Source organism: Curcuma longa, chromosome 16, assembly GCF_044706935.1.
Source record: "Curcuma longa cultivar G26 ecotype Majalengka, Jawa Barat chromosome 16, ITB_CL_G26_1.1, whole genome shotgun sequence".
Lineage (NCBI taxonomy): Eukaryota > Viridiplantae > Streptophyta > Magnoliopsida > Zingiberales > Zingiberaceae > Curcuma > Curcuma longa.
Genome location: NC_133876.1, coordinates 9520910 through 9545193, shown reverse-complemented (window position 1 = coordinate 9545193; position 24284 = coordinate 9520910). Strand labels below are relative to the sequence as shown.

The 24284-nt window shown below is 32.7% G+C and overlaps 3 protein-coding genes across 3 annotated transcripts; 2 read left to right on the top strand and 1 right to left on the bottom strand.

Moving 5' to 3' along the window:
• The first annotated feature begins 2804 nt into the window (after positions 1-2804).
• LOC141847034 (protein TIFY 5A-like) lies at positions 2805-3270 on the top strand. Its single transcript, XM_074735026.1, has 2 exons — positions 2805-2915; positions 3010-3270. Exons 1-2 carry the CDS (start codon positions 2805-2807, stop codon positions 3268-3270), a joined length of 372 nt encoding a protein of 123 aa, XP_074591127.1.
• Positions 3271-7754: 4484 nt separating this feature from the next.
• On the bottom strand, positions 7755-9506 carry LOC141848007 (plant-specific TFIIB-related protein PTF2). The gene has a single exon (XM_074736119.1). It carries the CDS (start codon positions 9504-9506, stop codon positions 7962-7964), a length of 1545 nt encoding a protein of 514 aa, XP_074592220.1. The 3' UTR covers positions 7755-7961.
• Positions 9507-15705: 6199 nt separating this feature from the next.
• Positions 15706-24224, top strand: LOC141847216 (beta-glucosidase 4). Its single transcript, XM_074735201.1, has 13 exons — positions 15706-15844; positions 17332-17398; positions 17475-17533; positions 18326-18401; positions 19127-19201; positions 19285-19372; positions 20368-20593; positions 20813-20928; positions 22174-22385; positions 22795-22829; positions 23009-23111; positions 23613-23721; positions 23829-24224. The coding sequence occupies exons 1-13, from the start codon at positions 15737-15739 to the stop codon at positions 24031-24033; spliced, it is 1479 nt and encodes a 492-aa protein (XP_074591302.1). The 5' UTR covers positions 15706-15736; the 3' UTR covers positions 24034-24224.
• The last annotated feature ends 60 nt before the right edge of the window (positions 24225-24284 follow it).

Here is a 24284-nt window from a genome sequence, read left to right as displayed (position 1 = left end):
GTGTGGTTTCTCTGGCTTGCCACTGTTCCCTCTGGAGAACGATCGGATTATCTCCGCCGAATCCTCCGCCGCCACTGCCACTGCCAGTTTGTGGTTTCTCTGGTTCGCCGCTGTTTCCTCCGGAAAACAATCGAATAATCCTTGTTGAATCCTCTCGCCTCCGTCGAGAATGAAAGGAAGCACAACTTCGCCTTTTAAATGTTTGTAGGAAGGCTATTGGGTACACTTAAAGCCCAAAAGGCCCAAATTGAAAGCCCATTATGGCAAGCAAAATTGGGTCGACTACGCACTTTTTTCAACCTGGAAATTTATATTAAATATCAAGTATATTTAATTTTTTAAACTAGATAAAAAATGTCTTTTGATCTATCTTTTTTTATAACAAAAAAACTCACATAAATATGATTTAATATTAAAACATCTATTTCCATTAAAGAAAGGGGAAGAGAAAAAATAGTAAACTTTCTATTATTCCAAGTCACGTTAGAAAGTTTAAATGACATTTTCCTCATAAATAAAACTCATGTGATTAAATTCATGTTTGCCTACAAAATAAATATCACCACATGTTTATTTTTTAGAAGAAAAAAACATATTTTTTCTTTCTTTTTTTAATATTTCCAAACAAAAAACCTTATCATTCCTCTAATAATTAATATTTTAATTAAAGTCCAAAATAAATTTATTAAGAAATTAGCTCGGTCCAAAATTAGATCGCTTCTTGAATTTATTAGGTCCGTTGATTTATAAGATCTAGCCGTTAATTTTAAGATTAGGGCGAGGCAAACCTAAATACCTAATAAAAAACGTTAGGCTTTAATGGCAGCCTAAGAAACCCAAACAACCCGGAACTCTACCCACGTGAGATGTAGTTGGACCAAGGCAAGGCATTGGGACCCACTAAATCTGTCACATGGCCGATAAATATCCTCTCTATCTTTTTCCCCCACGTACATAAGTAAATTTATTACACACAATTTAATCTAAATTTTCTAAATAAATTCCATCTTATTTTTAAATTACTAAATTATTATATATTAAATTTCTATCTCGATTGAAAAGAATATATATATATATAAGGACTTAGTATATATATGTATGAACATACGGAATATGCACATAATAAATCCATAAATTTTGAAAAAAATATTAATTATTACATTTTTGTGTGTGTGAATTAATGGTGTTTATAAATGTATGGAAGACTAAGAGAGAGGAAGGAAAGAAAGCAAAAGGTAAAGAAGAACTAAACGAAAGGAGATTTAGTGGAGACATGTTTTAAGACACAAGCTTCTAAATGTCATCGTCAATGGTATCATAAAAAATTGGTACAAAGCTACAAAAGTAAAAAATAAGGATGAAAAAAAAAACATGTCCATGAACATGGGCAGTATAGATGAACATATGAAGCTCGTGCACGATTTACAAAGGATGTCTCCCTCAAACATGTGAGCTTTTACGCTTTAAAATGTCACTAATTCAACAAGTGTTATTGTTAGGGCTTTGTGTATAGTTGAATGACACTTTTATTTTTTCGTCAAAAATATATTTACAAAAAATTTAGATATATATCTAAAATCTAAAAATAAGTAGATTAAATTTTCACAAAACATGTTTATTCTATTGTTTCTCTTGCTCATCCAAATCTTTTTAGTCGTGTCATTTATTCTTTCATGAAATGGAAACAAACTAAGGGCATATAGGACATTAAACTCAAATGTTATGTGACCTTCTCTGATTAATTTATTAATAAAGAAATTGAAATCACTTTAATTCTATACCATTTCAAATAATAATAATGATGATGAAAATCAAAATACATATAAGAATAATTAAAAGAATCAAAATTCAAATTTTACTAAAGATAAAGAAAGATTTCATTTTCATGATAGAAAAAATATTTATTGATAAAAAATACTACTTTTTATTACCAAATTATATGAAATTACATATGGAATAGCTAGTTTTTATTTTATTTTATTTTTTTAAAATAATGTATCAAACAAATTAATTGATAGTGATGAGATGTTGGATTTGTTTTGTGCAGGGCACGTGAAGCACTCATGCATCCAACACTAGTTAGTGGTGGCCATGAGACTTGTTGGTTGATTTATTTGATCTTAATGAAAGAAATTTAGTGATATCATTTTTAATTAAAAATTTAATACCACGAAACAATTTTAAAATGAATCTCTACACCTCTTCACATCGAATCAAAATCAAAATGAAACGGAGAAAGAAAAAAAAACTAAAAAGAAAAAAAAACAGAGGGGACCCCTACGAACAGTGAAGAAAACGACCTCCATCTAATTTACGATCTTATTCTTCAGGAACAAAAAGAAATAGAAACAAATCCCAAACTTAAATCTCAATAATCAATCACGTGTTAGTTTAAAGGAAGAACTCGTGTTGTTCGTGCCAAACCTTCGATTCCTCCATTATAAAAAGCAGCAGTAACAACACAAAACCGCCATGCATTGCATCAATCTGCTTCATCTATTTATCCATCAAGAAATATTTTTAACAGCATTTTTTTCTTCTTCATCTTCTACTAGGAATCGAATTGAATGGAAGAAGAAGAGAATGGGGAGGTGTGTGACACAGAGTTGTGCCTCAGCCCCATTGGCCAGCGCCAGAGATTGAGTTCTTCTTCTTCTCGTCCTCCTTCCTCTTTGGCTTTGGCTTTGGCTTCACGAAGGTGAAGGATTAAGCACTAGATGAGTCTTGAATCGTTTGTTTTTAATTTGTTTGTATATATGTTTTTGCTTTGTTTCTGTTCAATCGAGTCTGAATGGTGAGTGTGGATGATGAGAAGAGGGGAAAAAGCCCCAGAGTTGAAGAAGCAAGAGGACGATGGCAACATCACTATATTTTACAATGGAACGATTTGCATATGTGATGTCACAGAGATCCAGGTGTAGCTTTGTTTGAAAGTTTCAAAATAAGATTTCCGGCAAGGCAATTGTGAAATGTTCTATGGTCAATTTGTTGACAAATTTATAATGGCAGGCAAGAGCTATTATAAGCATGGCAAAGAAGGAGATGGAGGTGGATATCAACAACAACGATAACGATAACAAGAGCAATACCCTGAAATGTTTGCAAGTTCCTAGCGGATCAAACACGACGGGATCATCGATGGCAATGGTGACGGTGGTGCCATCGCTGTTGCTGAACCAAAGCCCGTCGATGAAGCGATCACTGCAGCAGTTTCTGCACAAGAGGAAGACGAGGAGGTCCAAAAGGAAGCTGATGACTGAAGCAGATTAAACAAGTATCTTTTACTTCCAGCCAGCCTTTCTCTGCTTAACTTGTCAGATTGATTCCTGCTATTAGATTTCAGTTAAATTAAGAAGTTTAGAACATTTTCATCAAGAAAAATCAGGATGTGGATGCAAAATTTTACAGATGTATTACTGATTTGAAAATTTAGTTATACGCTACCTTTATAACAGTGTTGATGGCATGGAGCAATTGGTCAGCTTGTAATGGCTTTGTCAAATGGAAATCCATTCCTGCTGATGCTGTCTTTCTTTCTTCCTCAGGTGAAGCATGGGCAGTAAAAGCAATGAACTCCAGAATTCTACACTGAAACCTAATGATTATATATATATATATATATATATATATATATATATATATATATATATATATTATATAGGATCTTAATTTAAAACACATTACTCTTCGTAAAATAATTTAAGTACATATGTACGAACATATGGAATATGCACATAATAGGTCCATAAATTAAAAAAAATATTAATTATTGTATTTTTGTGTGTGTGAATTAATGGTGTTTATAAATATATGGGAGACTAAGAGAGGAAGGAAAGAAAGTAAAGGGTAGAGAGGAACTAAACGAAAAGGAAAATTAGTGGAGGCATGTTTTAAAAGATAAGCTTCTAAATGTCATTGTCAATGGTGCCATAAAAAGTTAGTACAGAGCTACAAAGGTAAGAAAATAAGGAAGAAAAAAAGAGACGAGTCCATGAACATGTGTATGCGGGGTATAGAAGAACTTATGAAACTCGTACACGATCTACAAATGATGTCTCCATCAAGCATGTGAGCTTTTACGTTTTAAAATGTCACTAATTCAATAAGTGTGATTGTTAGGGCTTTATGTATAATTGAATGAAACTTTTATTTTTTCATCAAAAATATATTTACAAACAATTTAGATATATATCTAAAACTTAAAAATAAGTCGACTAAATTTTTACTCACATGTTTACTCTACTATTTCTCTTGCTCATCCAAATCTTTTTAGTCGTATAAATAATGATCATTTATTCTTTCATACAATAGAAACATACTAAAGACACATAGGCTCATCTGAATCTTCTATTGACATAAAATTCAAATGTTAATAAAGAAACTTAAATCACTTTAATTCTATACCATTCCAAATAATAATGATGATGAAATTCAAAATACATATGAAAATAATTAAAAGAATCAAAATTCAAATCTGGCTAAAGATAAAGGAAGATTTCATTTTCATGATAGGAAAAATATTTAATAATAAAAAATACTACTTTTTATTACCAAATTATACGAAATTACATATGGAATAGCTAGTTTTTATTTTATTTTTAGAAAAAATGTATCAAACAAATTAATTGATAGTGATGAGATGTTGGATTTGTTTTGTGCAGGGCATGTGAAGCACTCATGCATCCAACACTTGTTAGCGGTGGGCATAAGACTTGTTGTTCGTGCCAAAGGGAATTTGATTCCTCCACTATAAAATACAGCAGTAAGCAAGTAAAAAAATAAAATCCCGACCGTCACCTCAACAGTAATGGAACACAAAACCGATAAAACAAAACCGATATCAATCATACACGATCAAAGTGAGAGTATCTCTAGAGTTTGTCAGATAGATTACAAACGTAAACTTTCAGAAATGTTATAGCTTTTAGAAATGATTTCTCAATGTCGGAAACTTACATTGTTGAGATGTTTATTATTTGCAACACGAGCAACGAGCAGAAGTTCTAGAACTGGAACAGATACTGTCACCAAAAGCTCCACGATACGAATATGAAGTTATGTGAGCGTGCCATCCTCTGATCTCTGCAATGTATTCAAATGCTATTTGTTTTTGTAAACTATTAGCCTTAATGCCATCATTCGCTATTCTAGTGACTCCCATTCGAACGATAAATTAGTCAAAATCAACACAGCAGAGATAAAAACTTGAAAGGTTCTAAACTATTACTTTAGCAACAAAACTACCAAACTACAACCTGCGGAGAAACTTCTAAAAGCTGTAGAGAAGATGAATCTTCAGCAAAGTGGTCCACATAGATCATCAAACTTACAATATGATAATACAAATTGCAGTCATTGTGTTTAGGCACACACCTAGAAATCATTGCTAATGTCATGGAGTTTGTGTTTAAGATGCATAATCAGGTTTCTCCACCTTGGCAACAGCTCAAGAGCTCTGTGACATGAATGTCAAATTGCATCAAAAATTTCCAATGCAACTGTCTCATAAAGATGGCAATTCAAAGCATTCTTCTTTTCTTAAGAAGGCTAAAGATGTTTCTGCATTTAACAGAATTTGACAAAGGTAATGCAAAGTTCAAAGCAAAAACGATGCCTTGTCAATAAAACTCTCTATTTTCTTCCAAGTAGACAAGATAAATCAATGACTTATCTTTCCCTTCTTATCTACCAACAAGTAAACACTACATCAGCAAAGAGAAAAGAAAAGAAACAGAATGGAAATATAATTTTCTATTCTATATCATTCATCTCATTTACTTGGATAGAAGCTAAAGGAGAGAAATAATATCACTTGTTCGTGTTTTAATAGTCTTGAGGTCTGAAAATTTTACGACACATAGGATTAAACTTATTACTAAGATTGAGTAAAGTGATGGTTGTAAATCTAATGACAGACAGAGAATTCTGTCAGTTTGTCATGATGAAAAAATCATGGGCAACAACAATGATTTTTGTATAATCCAAGGCAACATGGTCCATATTTTTTGACCAAAGGGAAATACATGTGATAACAGTAATTAAAACACATAATGAATCCAAATATATTGTAAGAAATGCTCATGATGTATTCATGGATCCTCATGATGTATTCATGGATCATCATCAATCAGCCATGTCACTCAGTTGTTCAAGGAGCCAGAACAAGTGTGGATGTAGAGAAGACCATGTTTGAGGCCTTCAGATGACTTCCTTGACTTCTCCCTCATATCTAATAGGCTGGAACTCTAAAGAATGTAGCTGCTTTTTGATCCACTCAAACTGATCATTATGTAAACCAATCACTAAGGTTGCCAAATTCATCTGTTTTTCCTAATGTTTTGAGCCTAGTAGCCCTTCGAATGTTTGATAAAGGCAGATCTAGATTTATATTTAAGTTCACTGTATGATGTGACTTGAATAGAAACTAGATAATATCAGGTTGATACAGGCATGTTGTACAAACATATATACCAGGATAAGAAATCCACAACCACAAACTGAGTAATAATAAGATGAAGGAATAGATTTATGATCCAAAACATACCTCCAAGGCATGAAATGAAAATGATAAAGCAAAGGCATTATGCAATACGCCAATACATAAGGAATTGATGCTTATATAGGATAAGCAGAATCATAAAACATTCAAATGCTATCTCAAATGAAAAAAGCAAAAATGGAAAGAATATGTCGACCTTTCATCGCGCTGATGACTGAGAAAGGAAATGCATTGGAGGACCACTTCCTCTTGCTGGAAGTTGTCGCAGCATTCATCTGTTTTTTTTTTTTTTGGTTATCATCTTCTTTAATGGCCTAACTAAAGAATATGTGAATGCGATTTTATATTCAGTTTCTCTTAGATTACTTTTTTACATTTTTTTGAATTCCCTCTACTTCATACACCTTCAACTTGAGTCAATTGGCTTGTTTATTATAAAATTCATTGATCCTTTTCGAACATGTGTTTTCTCTCATTTTATCATTTTTTGGAGTTATACCTATGTTTCTCTCATTATACTTTTCTAAGAGCATTATAATCAATATGAAAATGATATCCTTTATCTTGCCTTATGATATCATCAACAAAAAAACGCACCGCCACCTTGGAAACTCATAAGCATGTAGGAGTATGCAGAATTGATTTATCAAAACATTAGCAAATTTCAATCCAAACTAAAACTCTCATCTGTAAGTTTTCAAATAAAAATAAAACCAAACTAAAGTCATGAGATTTACAAAGGAAATGAGAATGTTCAGTCTTGATTCTTTTTAAAACGACAAACAAAATTTTTATCTATTTTGATAAGATATAGAACAGACTTAGCTGCAGATATTAATATAAAGAAGTTTGCAGATATTAACACTATAGAATTCCTATTCATGCATTCATCTGCATTTCAAGTTGTATATCCTATATCACAGAAGGAGCACTATGCAGAAATAATGTGCATGTACACCAAGGGAAAACAAATCTGTGGCCCAGGGGAAATTCCAGTTGGGAAACACTTCTAAGAATGTGAAATGCAACATAAGTTCCATGTATGTTTCTACTTCAAATGTTCTAGGACAGTAATCAAAAAAGTTGAAAAGATCAACTATTCACAATTTATAGAGAAAGGAGAAAAACGCTTGAATAATTAAGTAAAAACAATGAAATGAAACATCAGATAAAAAAGAACACAAACAACATATCAGATATTTGCTTAATTGAGAAGACAACAAAGGAAGTCGGTCATTCATAATAATTTCTCAGATTTATAGTGTCGCTTTACAGAATTGTTGGTACAAATATATCATGATAAAACAAAATTAAATCACATTGACAAAAATTACTAACAAAATTTTGCTTCTATATCGAAATAGAAGTAATCTTTAAAAAAATAATTGGCAAAATGAATTCAAGGACCTTTGACTCTTCAAATCTGTCAATGCATGAACTGTTTGGTGTTTCATAACTCTGCCTACAAACAGAATACATGCAAGTCGAGCAATCTTTTATACTGACCTTGCTCTATTTCATCCTCCTCCACTCGATGAAGCAGCAAAAGCTCAATTATGCAGTCTTCCCAATCAAGCTTATCCTCACATTGCTTCTTTGTTATTCTCCTCTTCCTGCCCACCCTCTCTTCCACAACACAATCCTCCATCTTGATGCCTGCATCAGCATTTTGCTTGGTTCCACATGTTTTCATAATCTTTTGAATCCGTTGTTTAGCAGCTTCTATCTTAGCTCGCCTGAGTCTCCTGGACTGCACACCAGCAACAAAAGACGGGGGCAGAGCATGATAGCCAACATCACGTTCCAAGACCTGCTCCAGCGTCAATTTATCTTCTCTGTTCCATCTCCCCTCCAAAGCATCTTGGAGTACCCCGGTCTCCAATATCTCTCGCCTCATCCTTTTTGATCGGTCCTTATCAAACTCTCCGATTGCTTTAAGGTGATCAATTCTTTCCAAGACTTTATCGTAGGCACTTGATATACACTCCCCTGACAGTTTAGCATACGCAAAATTGTCACAGTTTGCAGTAGAATCTTGTTCTTCACCGATCTTGAAGTACTTAGACTCCTCCTCATTGTCCTTTCTAAAAGCACCGGAAAAAGCATCGAAGCCAAAGCCAAGATCCACAGATTGGCCCGATTTTGATTTCCTCTCCATCAAGCGAATCAGCAAAGGGGCATTTAGCGTTAGGTTTTGGAGTGTGACGTCCATCCCCCATGGAAGCAAGGATCTTGCAACCCTAACGAGGGTCTCCATTAGCTCCTTGAGCCGGAGCTTGCTTGTGGTTACCCCAGCAAGAATCCCCTTCGCAATCTCCTCCACCGAAGCTTTAACCCCGTTGGCATCCGCCACAAAGGCGAGGACCGCAGCAACCACCGGAAGCGGCTGGCGCCCAGTGGTGAGGAACCATTTTGTGGCGCAGTTGAGAAGGAATTGCCCTTGTCCGATTATCTCCTTCGACTTCTCAGGATCCAGCCCCTGGAAGCTTTGGCAGGTATTAACCACGCGATTGAGGGCAGCAGCAAAATTGAACTCCGGGAGCGAGGGGAGGCTAAGGTGCTGCACGACACGGGTGACCATGTGACCAACGTCACAGGTATCACGGCCTACGGCGTCGGCCACTTCGGCAAGGGAAATAGGCATGTGGTGGCGTCGCGCTACGATGTAGCTGCAGGCAGCGATGAGGTCGTCGAACCACTGGCCGTCGCCAAAGGAGCCGTCAGTGGCATCGGAGATGAGGTTCGAAACATCGGTTACTCGAGGTAAGGAGAGGCGGAGGCTAGAGGTAACGTCCTCTATTTGGGATCGGGCGCGGTGGAGCTTCCGCTGGCGGTAGTCAAAATCGGTGATGTTTTGGAGGAAGCCAGTGGCCTGGCCGTCAGAGGTGAAGGCCTGGTGGCGGAACTCGTCGGTGGAGATTACGCAGCCGCAGGAGCAACAGACACGGGCGCCTGAGTCCGGATCCACCACGGTGTCGTCTTCCCCGCAGCTCGAACAGATCGCCATGGCGGCCCAAGCTCGCTCGGCCAAGGATAGGTATTTCGTCCGTTTAAATAGCACGATTTTTACCAAATGTGCTTTTTTACCCCTAAAATAAATCATTAATATTTTTTGTATGAAACTTTTTGAGTTTTGGTTCAGTTTAAATATGAAAAACGATTTTTTTTAACTTTAATTTAGAGTTAAAATAGGTCCTAATTATTAAACTGGTCCTTAAATTTATTTGTATTTTTTATTTTAATTAAAAAAATTAAAAATCGTTTTTAATTTTTAATTTCTATTTTTTTATATCTAGTTATAAGAAAATAAGAAAAAGTAATAAAAAAAAAAATAGAAAATAAAATCACTGACGAAATTAAAAATCTAAGATTTATATTAAATTAATATTATTTGTTCCAAATGACCTCCTTAATTTGTTTATATATGTTTTTAAAAATGAATTTTTTAAATTTATTAATGAGTTTTGAAGAAAAGTTATCTACGATCGTATTTCATAAAGAGCTCAGTTTTATTCTAAATTTAGATCATTAAACTCATTTTTTTTTTTAATTTTAAAACTGTAATAAAAAATAAATAAATATTAATAAAAATGAATAAAAATATTTTTTTTAAATTTCTATTTTTTAATAACTAATTATATCTTGGCGGTGCTTTGGTTGAAGCAGAGAAAAAAGTGAAACAGAACTAAATAAAATATTTTTAAAAAGACTAAAAATGAAAATGAAATAATTATCTTGGCGGTGCTTTGGTTGAAGCAAGTGCTGCTTTGACCACTTTAATCAAAATAATACCACTTTAATACTGTTTTAATTAAAATATCACCACGTTGATACTTCAAAGCAAGAATATCATAAGATTTTATTTAATAGTTTTCTTCGATCCCTTGAGTCTCATCATGTCCCTCTTGAATCTCATCATGTCCCGAAAGTTATAACTCATAACCTCTAAAAGAAACTATTTTAAAATTTTAATTTTCTTTATTTTTAACATAATATCATATCTAAACTTAGACATATATCTTATTTACGCTAAGACAACATCAATAACTTTCTAGTATTCTCTTAATCTTATTCATACTAATTAAAATTTTAAGATTTACAAATTAATTAAGTCTAAAACTCATTGATGAACTTCGATAAGTGAGATTTAATCCAAATATTATCAAATATGTTCCTTTCATTTACTCTCACCATGCCTAAAAACTCATGACTCATAACCTTTATTAGTCTAAAAAAACTATAAAAATTTTAATGCACACCATGGTATATGTAATAAACATTGTTGATTTACCATATGACAACATTAATAACTCCCTTGCACTCTCTTGACCGTGTTAAAATTTTTAATTTTTAAAATTATTTAAGTCATCTTGATAGATATAAAAAGTTAGATTCAATCTAATTCTTATTCAATATGTTTCTTTTGCTCCCTTGTGTCTCACAATGGTCTAGGCCAAAAGTAAAGAAGGTTGATCTTTTTAAATAATTTCTCTAAACCAATAGAGATTATGAATCAAGAGTTTTAGGATATAGCGAGATTAAAGAGTAAAAAGAACCTATTAAAAAAGATTTAGACTAAATTTGACTTATCTAAGTCTTTAATAAGTTTCAGTCAAAGTGTCATTGATGACTTAAATCTTTTGAAATTTTAAATTTTAGTATGGACAAAATTAAGAGAGTCCAAGAAAATTATTGATATAGTTTTAAAGTAAATTAAATGTGTTTAGATCTAGATATAATATTGTATAAAAAATAAAGAAAGTTAAAATTTTTGAATAGTTTTTCTAGATCAATAGAGATCATGAGTCATGAGTTTTTAGGTATAATAAGATTCAAGAGAGTAGAAGGAAGCTATTAAATTTAGTTTGAATTGAATTTAACTTGTTTAGATTCAGATGTGATAATGTATAAAAAAAATAGAGAAGATTAAATTTTTTTAAAATAGTTTCTTTAGATATGGAGATCATGAGTCACGAGTTTTAGGGCATGATGGATTAAAGGGAGTGAAATAAATCTATTGAATTAAATATATTGATATTCTACTTTTGAAGCACTAAAGTGGCATTGCTTTAACCAAAATATCAAGGCGGTAACGTTTTGATCAAGGTGACACCAAAGTGGTGTTACTATAGTCAAAGCAGTACTAATGCATTGCGGTTACCAAGTTTTTTTTAGGTTTTTATATTTATTTTATTTACTTTTATTTTACTTTTAACTCTTATAATTAGTTATTAAAAAATATAAAAATAAAATTATTTTTATTTTTTAATTTAAGTTTCAAAATTAAAATTAAAATATGGATAAATTTAGAGGATTACCATAAATTTATAGTATAGATGATACACAAGTTGTTTACGAAAATTGCTATAAAGGTGAGTAAAATATTCGGAGGTAAAAAATAAAATTTAGTCTCTTTTTAATATTTTTTAACATAAAATACCCTTAAATAAAAATGAAAATAATACACGCTACTTTAATTTTTGTCCATTCATAGATGTCTCGCGTCTCGCATCATTAATATATACAACGCATAAAAAATGAGAAATGACAAAACTTTAAAAATATATATTTTTTAAAATTGTAAGATTAAAATCTTAAATATTGCAAAAATAATACATAGGAAAACAGTGTTTATATTACTCAATTAATGTATCTCGTGTGTCAACGTCATAATCTTCGAGCATAGATGAGTTTGTTACGATGAAACAGAATTATTAAAATGGACAAGGATCGAATCTCGATGAAATTGACATAATGTCCTCCTCTATCGATCGTGATCAATTACAGTTTCTCGATTTATCTCCTCATAGATGGTTGTGGAATCAATCATGTGAAATCATTAGAGTGACAAATTCCGTCCTGTGTTGAAGTGTGTCAACGTCATAGCATATCATAGACAAGTAAAGTAGAAATTTTGATATTTTAATTCTAATATCATAATTTTCAAGTAAAATAGTTTTGAAATAAAAAAAAGACAACCTATTGATCTTATCTAGCTGAACCAAAAAAGAGAATTTTAAGATATAAAAAGTTATGAGATCCTAGAGATTGAGTTTTTTATAATATTAAAATTATATAAAATACAATTTTAAAAATTTAAGCAAAATATTTCTTTTTTTAATATTATTTTCGTCTATTGTAATTTTAAACTAAAATAAAATTTATTATTTTTATTTACATTGAATTAAACTTAACTAAATTAAATTGGATCACAGTAAAAATACAAATAAAAACGTAATTATTTTATTAAGAATTTTTATAAAAAAGGCATTAATGATGCTTAAGAGCTCTTTTTTTTTAAAAAAAAATCATTATTAAATCATGATGATCCCTAAATTTATCAATATTTTTATATTTATTTTGAAGTTTTAATAAACAATTTAAAAATATAAAAAAGTTAATAAAAATTTAAAATCCTTTTTAAAAAAATACTTGTTATTTTTTATATTTTAATAGCTAATTATAAGAAAATAAGAAAAAGTGAAAGAAATTTAATAAAAGAAAAAAGATAAAATAAAATTTAAAAAATTATTCATTTACTTTCATATTTTAAAAAATCTAAATTTTATTAATGACCTCCATAATTTTTATATATATATATATATAATAATTTTTTAAGTTGTTTTGATCAAAAGTCATTAATAGAGTTTTTTATTTTAAATGTACATTACACTTATGGTAATCCTCTAAATTTATCCATATTTTAATTTTAATTTTGAAACTTAAATTAAAAAATAAAAATAATTTTATTTTTATATTTTGTAATAACTAATTATAAGAGTTAAAAGTAAAATAAAAGTAAATAAAATAAATATAAAAACCTAAAAAAAACTTGGTAACCGCAATGCATTAGTACTGCTTTGACTATAGTAACACCACTTTGGTGTCACCTTGATCAAAACGTTACCGCCTTGATATTTTGGTTTAAGCAATGCCACTTTAGTGTTGAAGTAATTTTAATGAATTTGAAATAATTTTAATCAACTTATAATATTTTTAATAGAGTTTATAATTATAAATATGTTATAATAATTTTAATTAAAACTAATGCATATATAATATTTTTAATTAAAATTATTACATAAATAATAATTTTGATCAAAACTATTAAAATTATTTTTAACATTAAAAACTAAAGTGAGAAAGATGTCATTCCTGTTAAAAAAATAAATGATGTCCTTATAATTTTTACCATAAATAAATTAATAAAAATATAATAATCAACGTAGGATTCTTCTTGTTTAAGTTATTATTATTATTATTGTTAGTTATTGATCCGGTGGAGTCTTTAAAACAGTCACGTGCTCATCTTGCGATAATCCAGGATAGATTTGTGGCTTTAAAATAAAGAAGAAAAGGTTTAGAGAAATGTAGAAAATTATGATAGATGTAATAATCTTAGTTTTGATTACAAATCAAGTTCCCAACTTTTAAGCTTCTTTTTGGACCCGAGCTTGACTTCAAGCTCCGGTCTTAGCATGTCTCTGACATCATGTGCCGATCTTTTCAGCCTCAAGTCTGACCTCGAGTTCCAGTTTCAGCATGCCTTTAACATCTCTTGTCAACCTCTTCAGCCCTGAATCTGATCTCGAGCTTTGGTCTCGGCGCACCTCCTACATCTCGTGGTGACCTCTTCAGCCTCAAGTATGATCTCGAGCTCCGATTTCAGCATGCCTCCAACACAAGGACGGAGCCACCTTAAAAGGTATCCAAGCTATAGCCCGGAGGCCCAATACCATTCAAGAAGATTTTTTTTTTTTTGGGTTTATAGGCAAAATAAAGGAAAATTTAAAGAAATAAACAACATAGCTCGGGTAGTTCGGAATCAGCCCAGGTAAATCACCCGGACTGGCTCCGCCATTGCTCCAACATCTCATGCCGATCTCTTCAATCTCGAGTTTGACCTCGAGCTCCGATCTCGACATGCTTTCAACATCTCGTGTCGACCTCTTTAGATACAAGTCTGACCTCAAGCTCCGGTCTCAACATTTCATACTGACCTCGTCGGACATCTGTCCGACCTCGGGCTTTGGATTCAACATATTTCGGTGTCACATGCCGAATGTTAACCTTAGCATTCATTTAATCTCAGGAGACAGTCAACCCGCGTAATTAGGAGAGCCCTAAACTATTTCTTCCTGAAAAATAGGAAAATATAGCTAAAGGATAAGAACTAAGAGAATCTTTCTAAACTATAACAAGTATCTTAGAATATTTTCTAAAATCGATGCTAATATTTTGAAGATTAATTACTATAAAAAGGTAGCCCATGGATATCCATTGGCATAGATACACACATATCAACCTTAATTTTTCTAAGTCATTAAATTTTTTTTTCTCACGTAAAATTCTAATTTGAACGTCGGAGTAGTTTGTCGAAATCCACTCGATGCCTTTCTAACTTTCTTTTTAGAGTGCTTTTCAGATCTCTTTATCTTTCTTAGCAGTCATCTTCAAGGAACGTGCACATCAATAATTCATGAATCTGTGTTTGAGTCATCGATGTATTGGTCAGAATATTTATAATTATTATGATTATTATTTTATTATCACAAGGTATTGCTGTAGGTTATTAAATACAAAATTAATTATATTTAAAATAAGAATAAAAAAATTTAATTTTTGTCAATAATATAATTATACTAATGTAAACAATTAATCTTTAATTAAAAATCTTCCAAATTTATCACTAAACCGATCAACTGTCGGTCGTACCTACCTTTCCTACTCGCCCTTCAACTTCCCTTGTCGGAAAAAGTTAGGTTCAGCGCGTGATTAGTCGATATTTACATACGTGGCTTTCTCTTATTGGACACTGTTGTGGTCCCGACTAAGACAAGCTGTGAGGCGAGATAAGCCAACGTATCCTGACGCGTCGCACCAGAGTTTGGACACGTCATCATAAATCATAATTGTACGCCTCACTTATTTGCACCATTAGTTCTGACCTTACGATGATTGGAGGAAAAACGCTCCTGGAGGCATGGTATAGTTGTAGGGCAACAACATTGGTGATGCTTAATTCAGCTAAATGGAACGTTTTAACTTTTAATGAAACATTTTCTAGGAAAACCTACAAGTTTCTGAAATAGCAGAAGTACCCTTTCTTGTTCACTCCGCTGACTATAATGCCCTCGCTATACCCGCCCCCCTCCTTCCTTCCCTTGGGTCGATTTAAAGCCATGGTGGAGTTCGGTGCGAATGTGGGGATCTGAAGGGCCGCTCCTTTTCCTGCCGATGGCCAGCTCCAAGGTGGTTAATGGCGGCGTAAAGGTCGCCAGAGAGGTCACCCGGAGCGACTTCCCCGAGGGCTTCGTCTTCGGATCCGCCACCTCGGCTTACCAGGTAATGGATCTCAGATCGATCTTCCTGCGTCCTTTTTCTCTGGCCCTCATGAGACGCCTCATTCCTCTCCCCGTTTGTCTCTTGCTTCTTTCTGAATCTCGAACGCGGTACTGCGTTTTTGTTTCCCCTTTGGTTGTTTTTGTTCTCTCGGTTTATTCATGTGATGCTGAAATTGTTCAGTCCAATGGCCGGTAAGTTTTACTAACAATTGTTCTTTATGTTACATATGTCAGTGTGAGCTTGTTTGCAATGAGAGAAAGGTGCCTTTCAAATTATCTTCAACGATGAGCTTATCTGATCCAATTATTATGTTTCCAACATCGTGGAGAGGAATGTAATGAAGTATTGTCACGTTGTCATAAGCCTACATATTGTAGATTATACACTGTCTAGAGTATTAAGGACTTCACATAACAAGCTTCCACATGTTCCAACTTTTTCTACCATTTTCAGACTCTGTATCTAGAATCACATGAAGTTCCTAGCCTGCTGTAAGTATAAATTTGTGTGTTGAAAATCTAAGTGAGATTGTAAAAAGTTAGTGGTGGGTGCAAATGTAGGTGATGCTGCAAGTGCAACTGTACAAGTGTGAGGTACTCTAGTTAGAGTGTGAGTGAGGTGCTTTCTTGCAAGTGATGAGTGTTTGAGTGACTTAGTGAAGTGACTCTGTATGTCTCATTTCTTTCTTTCTCTTTGCACAAAAAACGTACTGCTTGAGTTCTGTGAGTGACTCTTGACTGTACACAGTACCTGCTTGAGTTCTGTAACTCTTGATCCTACACTATACCTATTATCAATAGCCTACCGCATTTCAGGTCCCAACTCCTCTCCAACCAAACCACACCCATTGACGTGTCTCGTTACATCATACAAGTTAGTAGAGTCTCAATCAACCTATCTTAACACGTGGAAATGCTCAATATTGTCTCCGCCTATAAAAGGGGATGCATTTTTCTTTCCCTACTCTCTTTGGATTCGACGTACTTATTTGAGTACCAAAAGTCCTAGGTACTGACTGATACAATTGTTCTTGTGCGATGGGAATATGCAACTCATTAAGAAAGCTTTGCCTACTACCAGGCCTTGCGAGGAAAGTTTATGATCAGTGAAGCTAGTCAGTATGCTTGAGGAAAGCTTGTCCATTTTAGTAGTAGTCCTTCAGAGGATAGATCTTTTTATCAATACATTAGAATATTATATATCTTTGGAATTTCCTCAATGTGCAGATTCCATGACAATCAGTATCTCATATATGACTGTTTACCATTTTAAAGTTCTTTATACATTACAAGATAAATAGAATCCTCATTATCATCTCTCAATACAGTAACTTAAATTTTTAGATGGAACTTACTAGATTTTTTATATATTGTTTTCATGATGACTGGTAATGCATTAAATTCTTGCAGCACTCTCATTTTTTTGACAGTTTAATGAGAAATTATTTCTTTTGGATGATAAGGAAGCTTTTTGTTTCAATTTATTAGGTAGAAGGAGCAAGAAGAGAGGGTGGAAAAGGAGATAGCATTTGGGATATTTTTTCAGGGAAAAAAGGTACAGGTTCAAAATTTTCTGTAAACTTCACTTCCTCCAACCTCAATTTATCTGCTATTAATGTTTGTGTCATCAGAGAACATAAAGGATGGATGTAATGGAGACATTGCAGTAGATCAATATCATCGTTTCAAGGTCAAATATACTTCTCATCTTGACTACATAATGAATCTTATCATTTTATTTATTCTAATGCTTCAGCTTGCAGAGCCATAATATATCACATATTTTCAGTCTGAACCAATATGTTTGGAACTCATTTTTATATAAGTCATTCTTGAACGATGAATCTTGATGCAGTTCCTCATTTTGGGAGTTTTGTCACATGGTTATCTTGCTTGCACGATTAAGTTAAAGAATGTCGAGTTTGAAACAAGACAATTATTTGTTCAATTCAAAGAGAAACATTTTAGTTCTTGGCAGTTGTCTTCTTTTTATTTGTTTATTTATGTAACATTACAATTCAATCAATTTTACCTTTCCCACTATTGCAATTTTTTCATATAAACCTTCTCCAGGCATTTCAAAATTTGAAATCATGCAATAACTAAAGAAGGATATTTATGTTATCACTAGAATTTTTTGCTTTAAGAAAAGAGAACTCAGAGGTCTCTTCTTGTATAACTGAACAAATGTAAAAGAGGAAAGTTTAAGAGCAAATGTATCTTGTAACTAGTTTGTTAGTTATTGTGTGGAACAATATTATTGGGTCAAATTCTAACTATTTAGAGTCAAGTTCGGCAACATAGTATTATTAAACCAATGTACCATAACATATCAAACACTCAACTATAATACTTCATAAAAAGAGGGAACCAATACCATATAGCTTATGTTCAAGATTCACTATGCATAAATGATCCTTTTTTTTTCTTTTGATGGAACATAAGTGCTATATGTTACAACCTTCATTTTTTTGGTATACAGGAGGATGTGGAGCTTATGTCCAAGCTAGGGTTTGGAGCTTATCGATTTTCTATAGCTTGGACTCGAATATTTCCTGGTACATTTTCTAACATACGAGTGTCGACTTAAACTTGAATGATTAAATGAGCTCCATTATATAAGGTGGTAAGTCATCAATTATCACCAATTGCTCTTAGACATTTATTTTAAGGAGCCATCAGAAAGTTTCCCATTTTCTATACTAGCTACTCATAGGAAATTAAGAATATCGTGATTTCACAAAGAGAACAAGTTGATTATAATTAATTTGAGTTATCCCTTAGAAACCTAAATTTTCACTGTTTCCTTTTAACTTGTTGATAAATATTATGGAAATTTTACTAAGTTTTTTAAATTTACCACAAACACAAGAAGCCATTTAAATTGGTTGGATGTTTCTATTTCTTTTCTGTTAACTGATGTTCAATTGATCAATCTGTAGTTCTTTGTTTTGCATTACAACCATGTTGTTATTGAACTAAATGGTCTTCACTGAGATAAAACTACTTCAATAATGTCATATTGACAACATAAAATGGATCTAATTGAAGAACAGGTTAACTAGCCAATGGCATGAAGATTAAAAATGTTTGGGTTCAGGTCCTATCCTTTTTCTTTCATACAAGATAATGATTGTAAAACCATTTCCGTAATGGTTGAAGTAAGCTATTTGGTATCTCTTTCACTAAAATCTTTGGACTATATTTCTTTACCCAGATTATGTTTACTGCTTTTGTATAAAGAATTTGTTTTTTTTTTTTGACAGTTTTTCCATTCTGGCAGATGGATTAGGAAGTAAGATCAGTGAGGATGGAGTTGCTTATTATAACAGTTTGATCAATTTTCTACTGGAAAAAGGTCATTAACTATCATGTGTACCTTCAGTCAGTAATTCAGACCATCAACTTTATGCTTTACATTTTGAAAACTTTGAATTGCAGGTATACAGCCTTATGCCACACTGTATCATTGGGATCTTCCATATTGTCTGCACGAGTCTATTGGGGGATGGCTGTCAGAGAATATTGTGTATGTCTGAACATAAAAAGTTCATGTGGTAGATAGGTTTATTGACATTCAAATCATGGATGCTATAATATATCTACGTCTCTTGTTTCAACCAATCTTGTTTTATAACAAACAGAACCATACAACTGGCACTTTGAAAACATCTGCTGTCTCTGTATTTTGACTTGTCATAGTATATATGATTACAGTAGCATTTCTTGCTCTTGAGGGAAGTTATTAAATTGGATTGCCATAATGTTACAACTAAGTTAAATGGTTCTTAAGTGGAAAGCATATTGATCTTTTTTGCTTGTTTTGTTTGCATGAACTTTATATTTTTGTTTTCCATCTGTTTCATCCTATTTGTGAAAGTGACTTTTACTAAAGAAATATTTTTTGTTGTCCTACATCATACATATTGTGATTATGCAAATCCTTGAATTATCGCTACAAGTTACAATCACTTTTGTTCAACATTATTATCACATGATCCATTTAACTGATGAAATGGTCTTTTTTCCCTCAAACATGCTGATTGATAGGTTCTCTATATTTGAATTTTAGTGAAATTGAAGCAGAATACTTCTAGTTTCTCTTTTGTATTACTATTCTTCATTTATTCTGCTTGAGGCTCTCCATCAAAACATAATTGATTGATACACTAGGAGATGATCTAAATTTCCCAGGAAACTAGTATGACCATTCTATTATCATTTACTTTGTCATTTGTGCGATAGAAGCCTAATTCCTGGGGACACATACGTAAATACAATTGCTCTCATGACCTGAAAAGTTCCTGTTAGAATTTGATGCCAGATTATTTGACCCAAATAATGATCTCTTCTACACGGTTATTACAGCCAATACATGTCATCTCTACTGTAGTCAGTACAGCCAATAAATGTCACCTTCAAGCACTATAGTTCTTAATTTTCATTTCTAGTATTTATGGTTTTATCAATCAATTTGGATGATTTTGTATTTTGATTATTTGTCACTCTTTATTTTTATGACAGGCAATATTTTTCCTTGTATGCTGAAGTTTGTTTTGAGAAGTTTGGAGACAGGGTAAAGCACTGGATAACAATCAATGAACCACGACAGACAGCTATTAATGGATATGGTTATGGTGTTTTTGCTCCTGGAAGACATCAAAATTCATCGGTGGAGCCTTATTTAGCTGCCCATTACCAACTTTTGGCTCATGCAGCTGCTGTTTCTGTTTACCGGAAGAAATTTAAGGTCTGATGTCTGTACAATTTATCTGCATTTTTTGGAAACCTAGGAGTTACCATGTTAAGTCAAAGGATGTTTAGCCTGTGATTCACTGATTGCATAAGTTAGAGCATAATAAGATGACTACTTGTTGATTGAAAGATAATTTGTTGATTTGTTCTTCATTTTTACCATATTTTGGTCATGTATTATGACAATGAGTTTGGTTAACTATGCTTTCTCCAGGATACTCAAGGTGGTCTGATTGCCCTGGTAGTGGATTGTGAGTGGGCTGAGCCATTTTCTGATAAACTGGAAGATAAACTTGCTGCTGAGAGATGGCTGGACTTTCAGCTTGGATGGTAATTTTTTGTAATTTTAACTTCCAGTTGGATATATTCATTTTTTGAGGTCAACTTGCTTTTTTATACTGCCGCATCAAAAATAGGGCTACTTCGTACCATTTCATATAGTGCTTCTTTATTGTCAATTGCATTTTTATTTGAATTGCTCCTTTAATTTCTTTCTATTGTTAAGTCTTGTTTTCATGACAGTTTGACCTCAGTTAAACCACTATTTGTGACCTTTTATATTGTTTTTTGGAACAACTGCTTTTTCTTTTATATCACATTTTTGTCTTTTTAGTGACTGTACACTGTATGGATTGTCAAGGAAATAGATGAACCCTTTTTTTCCTTTACTCAGGAGCTTTCTGGAATTCTCCATTTTTTTCACATTAATCCTATACAGATAAAGAAGTATTTTTGGGACCTACCTATAAATGTAGTGATTACCAGATATTTTTGAGCCAGTATGCCACCTTTTTTCATGCTTATACTATGGAAGTATGTGGCGAATCTACTTTTTTAGGTTCCTCTTCAGTTTCATCTCTGTGACAACATTGTAAATTAACTATTTTAAAGCTCACTCTTTGATCTCCTTTTTGCGTAGCAAGAGCTAACTTTGTGACTTGATTGCTTGTTAATTGTTAAAGTTCTGTTGACAGCAAGATCACCACTGCAAATTACATGATGTCTCCTGACTTTGTTTCAGTCCGACTTATTACTTTTGAAGATTGACATTTTATATTTCCAGGGTCATGCGTCTCTGGAACTAACAGAATTTGAGAAAGAATGTTGTGTTAAACTTTAAAAAGTTAAAGAAAGAAGTTGAAATGAGAGGATGGGATATGAAATAATTCCGAACCTACCCATTAAAATAAGGCAAAATAATGCTAGTCATTGTCATGTAATTCTCATCCTATCCTTTCTCATATCCTCAAACCTCTGTATAGGATGAACTGGCATGGTATATATGAAATCGAGAGATCTATCTTTCCCAATTCAGGCAATATGTACCCCTCAAATGAGATTCCTAATCTTGTTTTTGTGAAAAATTGTTATTAGCAATTTGAGACTCTAGAGATAATCTTATTTACAAACAACTCATATTACTATATATGTATATATTTTTCTGAAGTAAAGCTAGAAACAGCTATTTCTTGTTCCCTGAGATTGAAATACTAGGCCAATTTTGTGTTTAGGGCAACATTTTACAGTTGTTTGAGCTTACAGAAGCTATCTGACACAGAGTATTTTTGTCCCAAGGTATCTGGATCCAATTTACCATGGGGATTATCCCTTGTCTATGCGTGAGAGGGTTGGAGATCAACTTCCAAAATTTTCAGAGGCAGATAAGGAGTTATTGAGGAATTCAACTGATTTTATTGGTCTTAATCATTACACCACCAAGTTTGTTCGTCATGTAGAAAACACAGGAGGTCTTCATTTTTATCAAGTTCAAGAATCGCATATCACAGGTATAAACAAAGACAAAATGCCTACCCATTGATCTACATATAAACTTCAGTATATTGTTTTAATTGTCATTATTGTTCTTTATGCACGTTGGAAGATACGTTTAATATCAGAAACATATTATGCCACCTTATATTTCAGTAAATATGCTTTTTTGGTATCATAGCAAAATTCTTTTACTTGAGCATTCAGAAACATTTTAAATGTGTACTAGTTAAGTTGGACTCTCAAGTTCAATGTGCCATATAATTAGTATACTATTGCACCATCCTCAAAAGAATAATTTTACTCTTATCAAACTGAATGCTTGTTAGCTCCTTTGTTCATCCTAAACTTTGAGAAACTACATTAGTTCTACGTTTAATAGTGTTTCTCTATTTAACATTTTTCTTTTCTGTTTGGCATGAAAAGCCATAGGGAGTGATGGTGAAGCTGTTGGTGCAAGGGTAAGCATCTGCCTCCTCAAAAAGTACACAGATAAACATTTAGACATGTTCATCGATGAAATCCTCAAACTATACAAATAAAAATTTACACAGATGAAATTATCCATTCTGCAAAAATAATGGTTTCCCCCCTAATTCATAAGCATGCATAATCTTGTTCATTAAACTCTATCTTGCAGGCTGCATCAGAATGGCTCTACATAGTTCCATGGGGTTTACGGAAGCTTCTTAACTATATTGCAAAGCGCTACTACAATCCTTCAATACTCATTACTGAGAATGGTAAGTCACAATTCTTCTAGGCCTTTTCTTTGTATTGTTTTTTGATATATCGTTCCTGAATAAGGAAAAGAATATGGTAAACAATAAAAATTCTTTGATGAAAGTCCACCTTATAAAATAAGATTATTCTGGAGCTGCAATAAAAGGTTTGACCCCCTCTTCTAGGGTTCTCTCTACTAACATAAATTATTCAGGCTTGGAACAACCATAGAAAGTAATCAGGTTTTATGTTTCTGTTTTAGAAATTCACAAGAAAAATAATGGTTGTTTACTAGTCTCATTTGTAGTAGACTTGGAAAATACCTCTGAAAGTTTCCAAAAGTTGCTTAACTTAGCTGAACAAACAAAAGTATCTTACATACTTCCCTAAGAGATTTATCGCAGACTTCTACAATTACAACTTGTTGGAAAAGAATTTTGAAAAAAACTCCAAAAACTAGTTCCTGCTTTCCCCTCATAAAGTTTGATTTCATAACTAATCTACCTTTTATTAACTGCCAGGTATGGATCAAGAAGAAAGCGAAACAGCCAATCGTGAGGAGTTCCTCGATGACCAAATGAGAGTCGATTACTATAAAACGTACCTCAGAGCAGTTGCTGATGCAATCAAGTACACTATCACAGTCCCTAAACAACATTTTTTTAGAAGTTGTTTTCAGGCATTACAATCTGGTGGTTCATGCTATATAGCTCATGTATTTGTCATAATTGTTACAGGGATGGTGTCGATGTCCGGGGATATTTTGCATGGTCATTGTTGGATAATTTTGAGTGGGCAGAAGGATATACTAAACGGTTTGGGATGGTCTATATCGACTACAAGAATGATCTTACTAGGTACCCCAAATCATCTGCCATTTGGTTTTCTCATTTCTTGAAGGATAATGAAGAAGATTGTGGCAAACAGGTAGATCAAGAGTGAGATTTCATGCTATAGCCTTCATGTTTCATTATCCAGAGTATACTCTATTATGTCTTATGCTCAATAAGCTATTATCAATGTCAATTAATTTCGATTCAGTGGAGAAAAATAGTGTTGTAAGGCTTTATAATTAGTGTTAACAAAAGACTTCTGGATGTGACAACAATATAACACTTTATTTTTTGTTTTAATTATGCTGTGTTTTTATTTGTTCAACAATTAGTGTCAAAGCTAAATTCATAGTTGAGGAT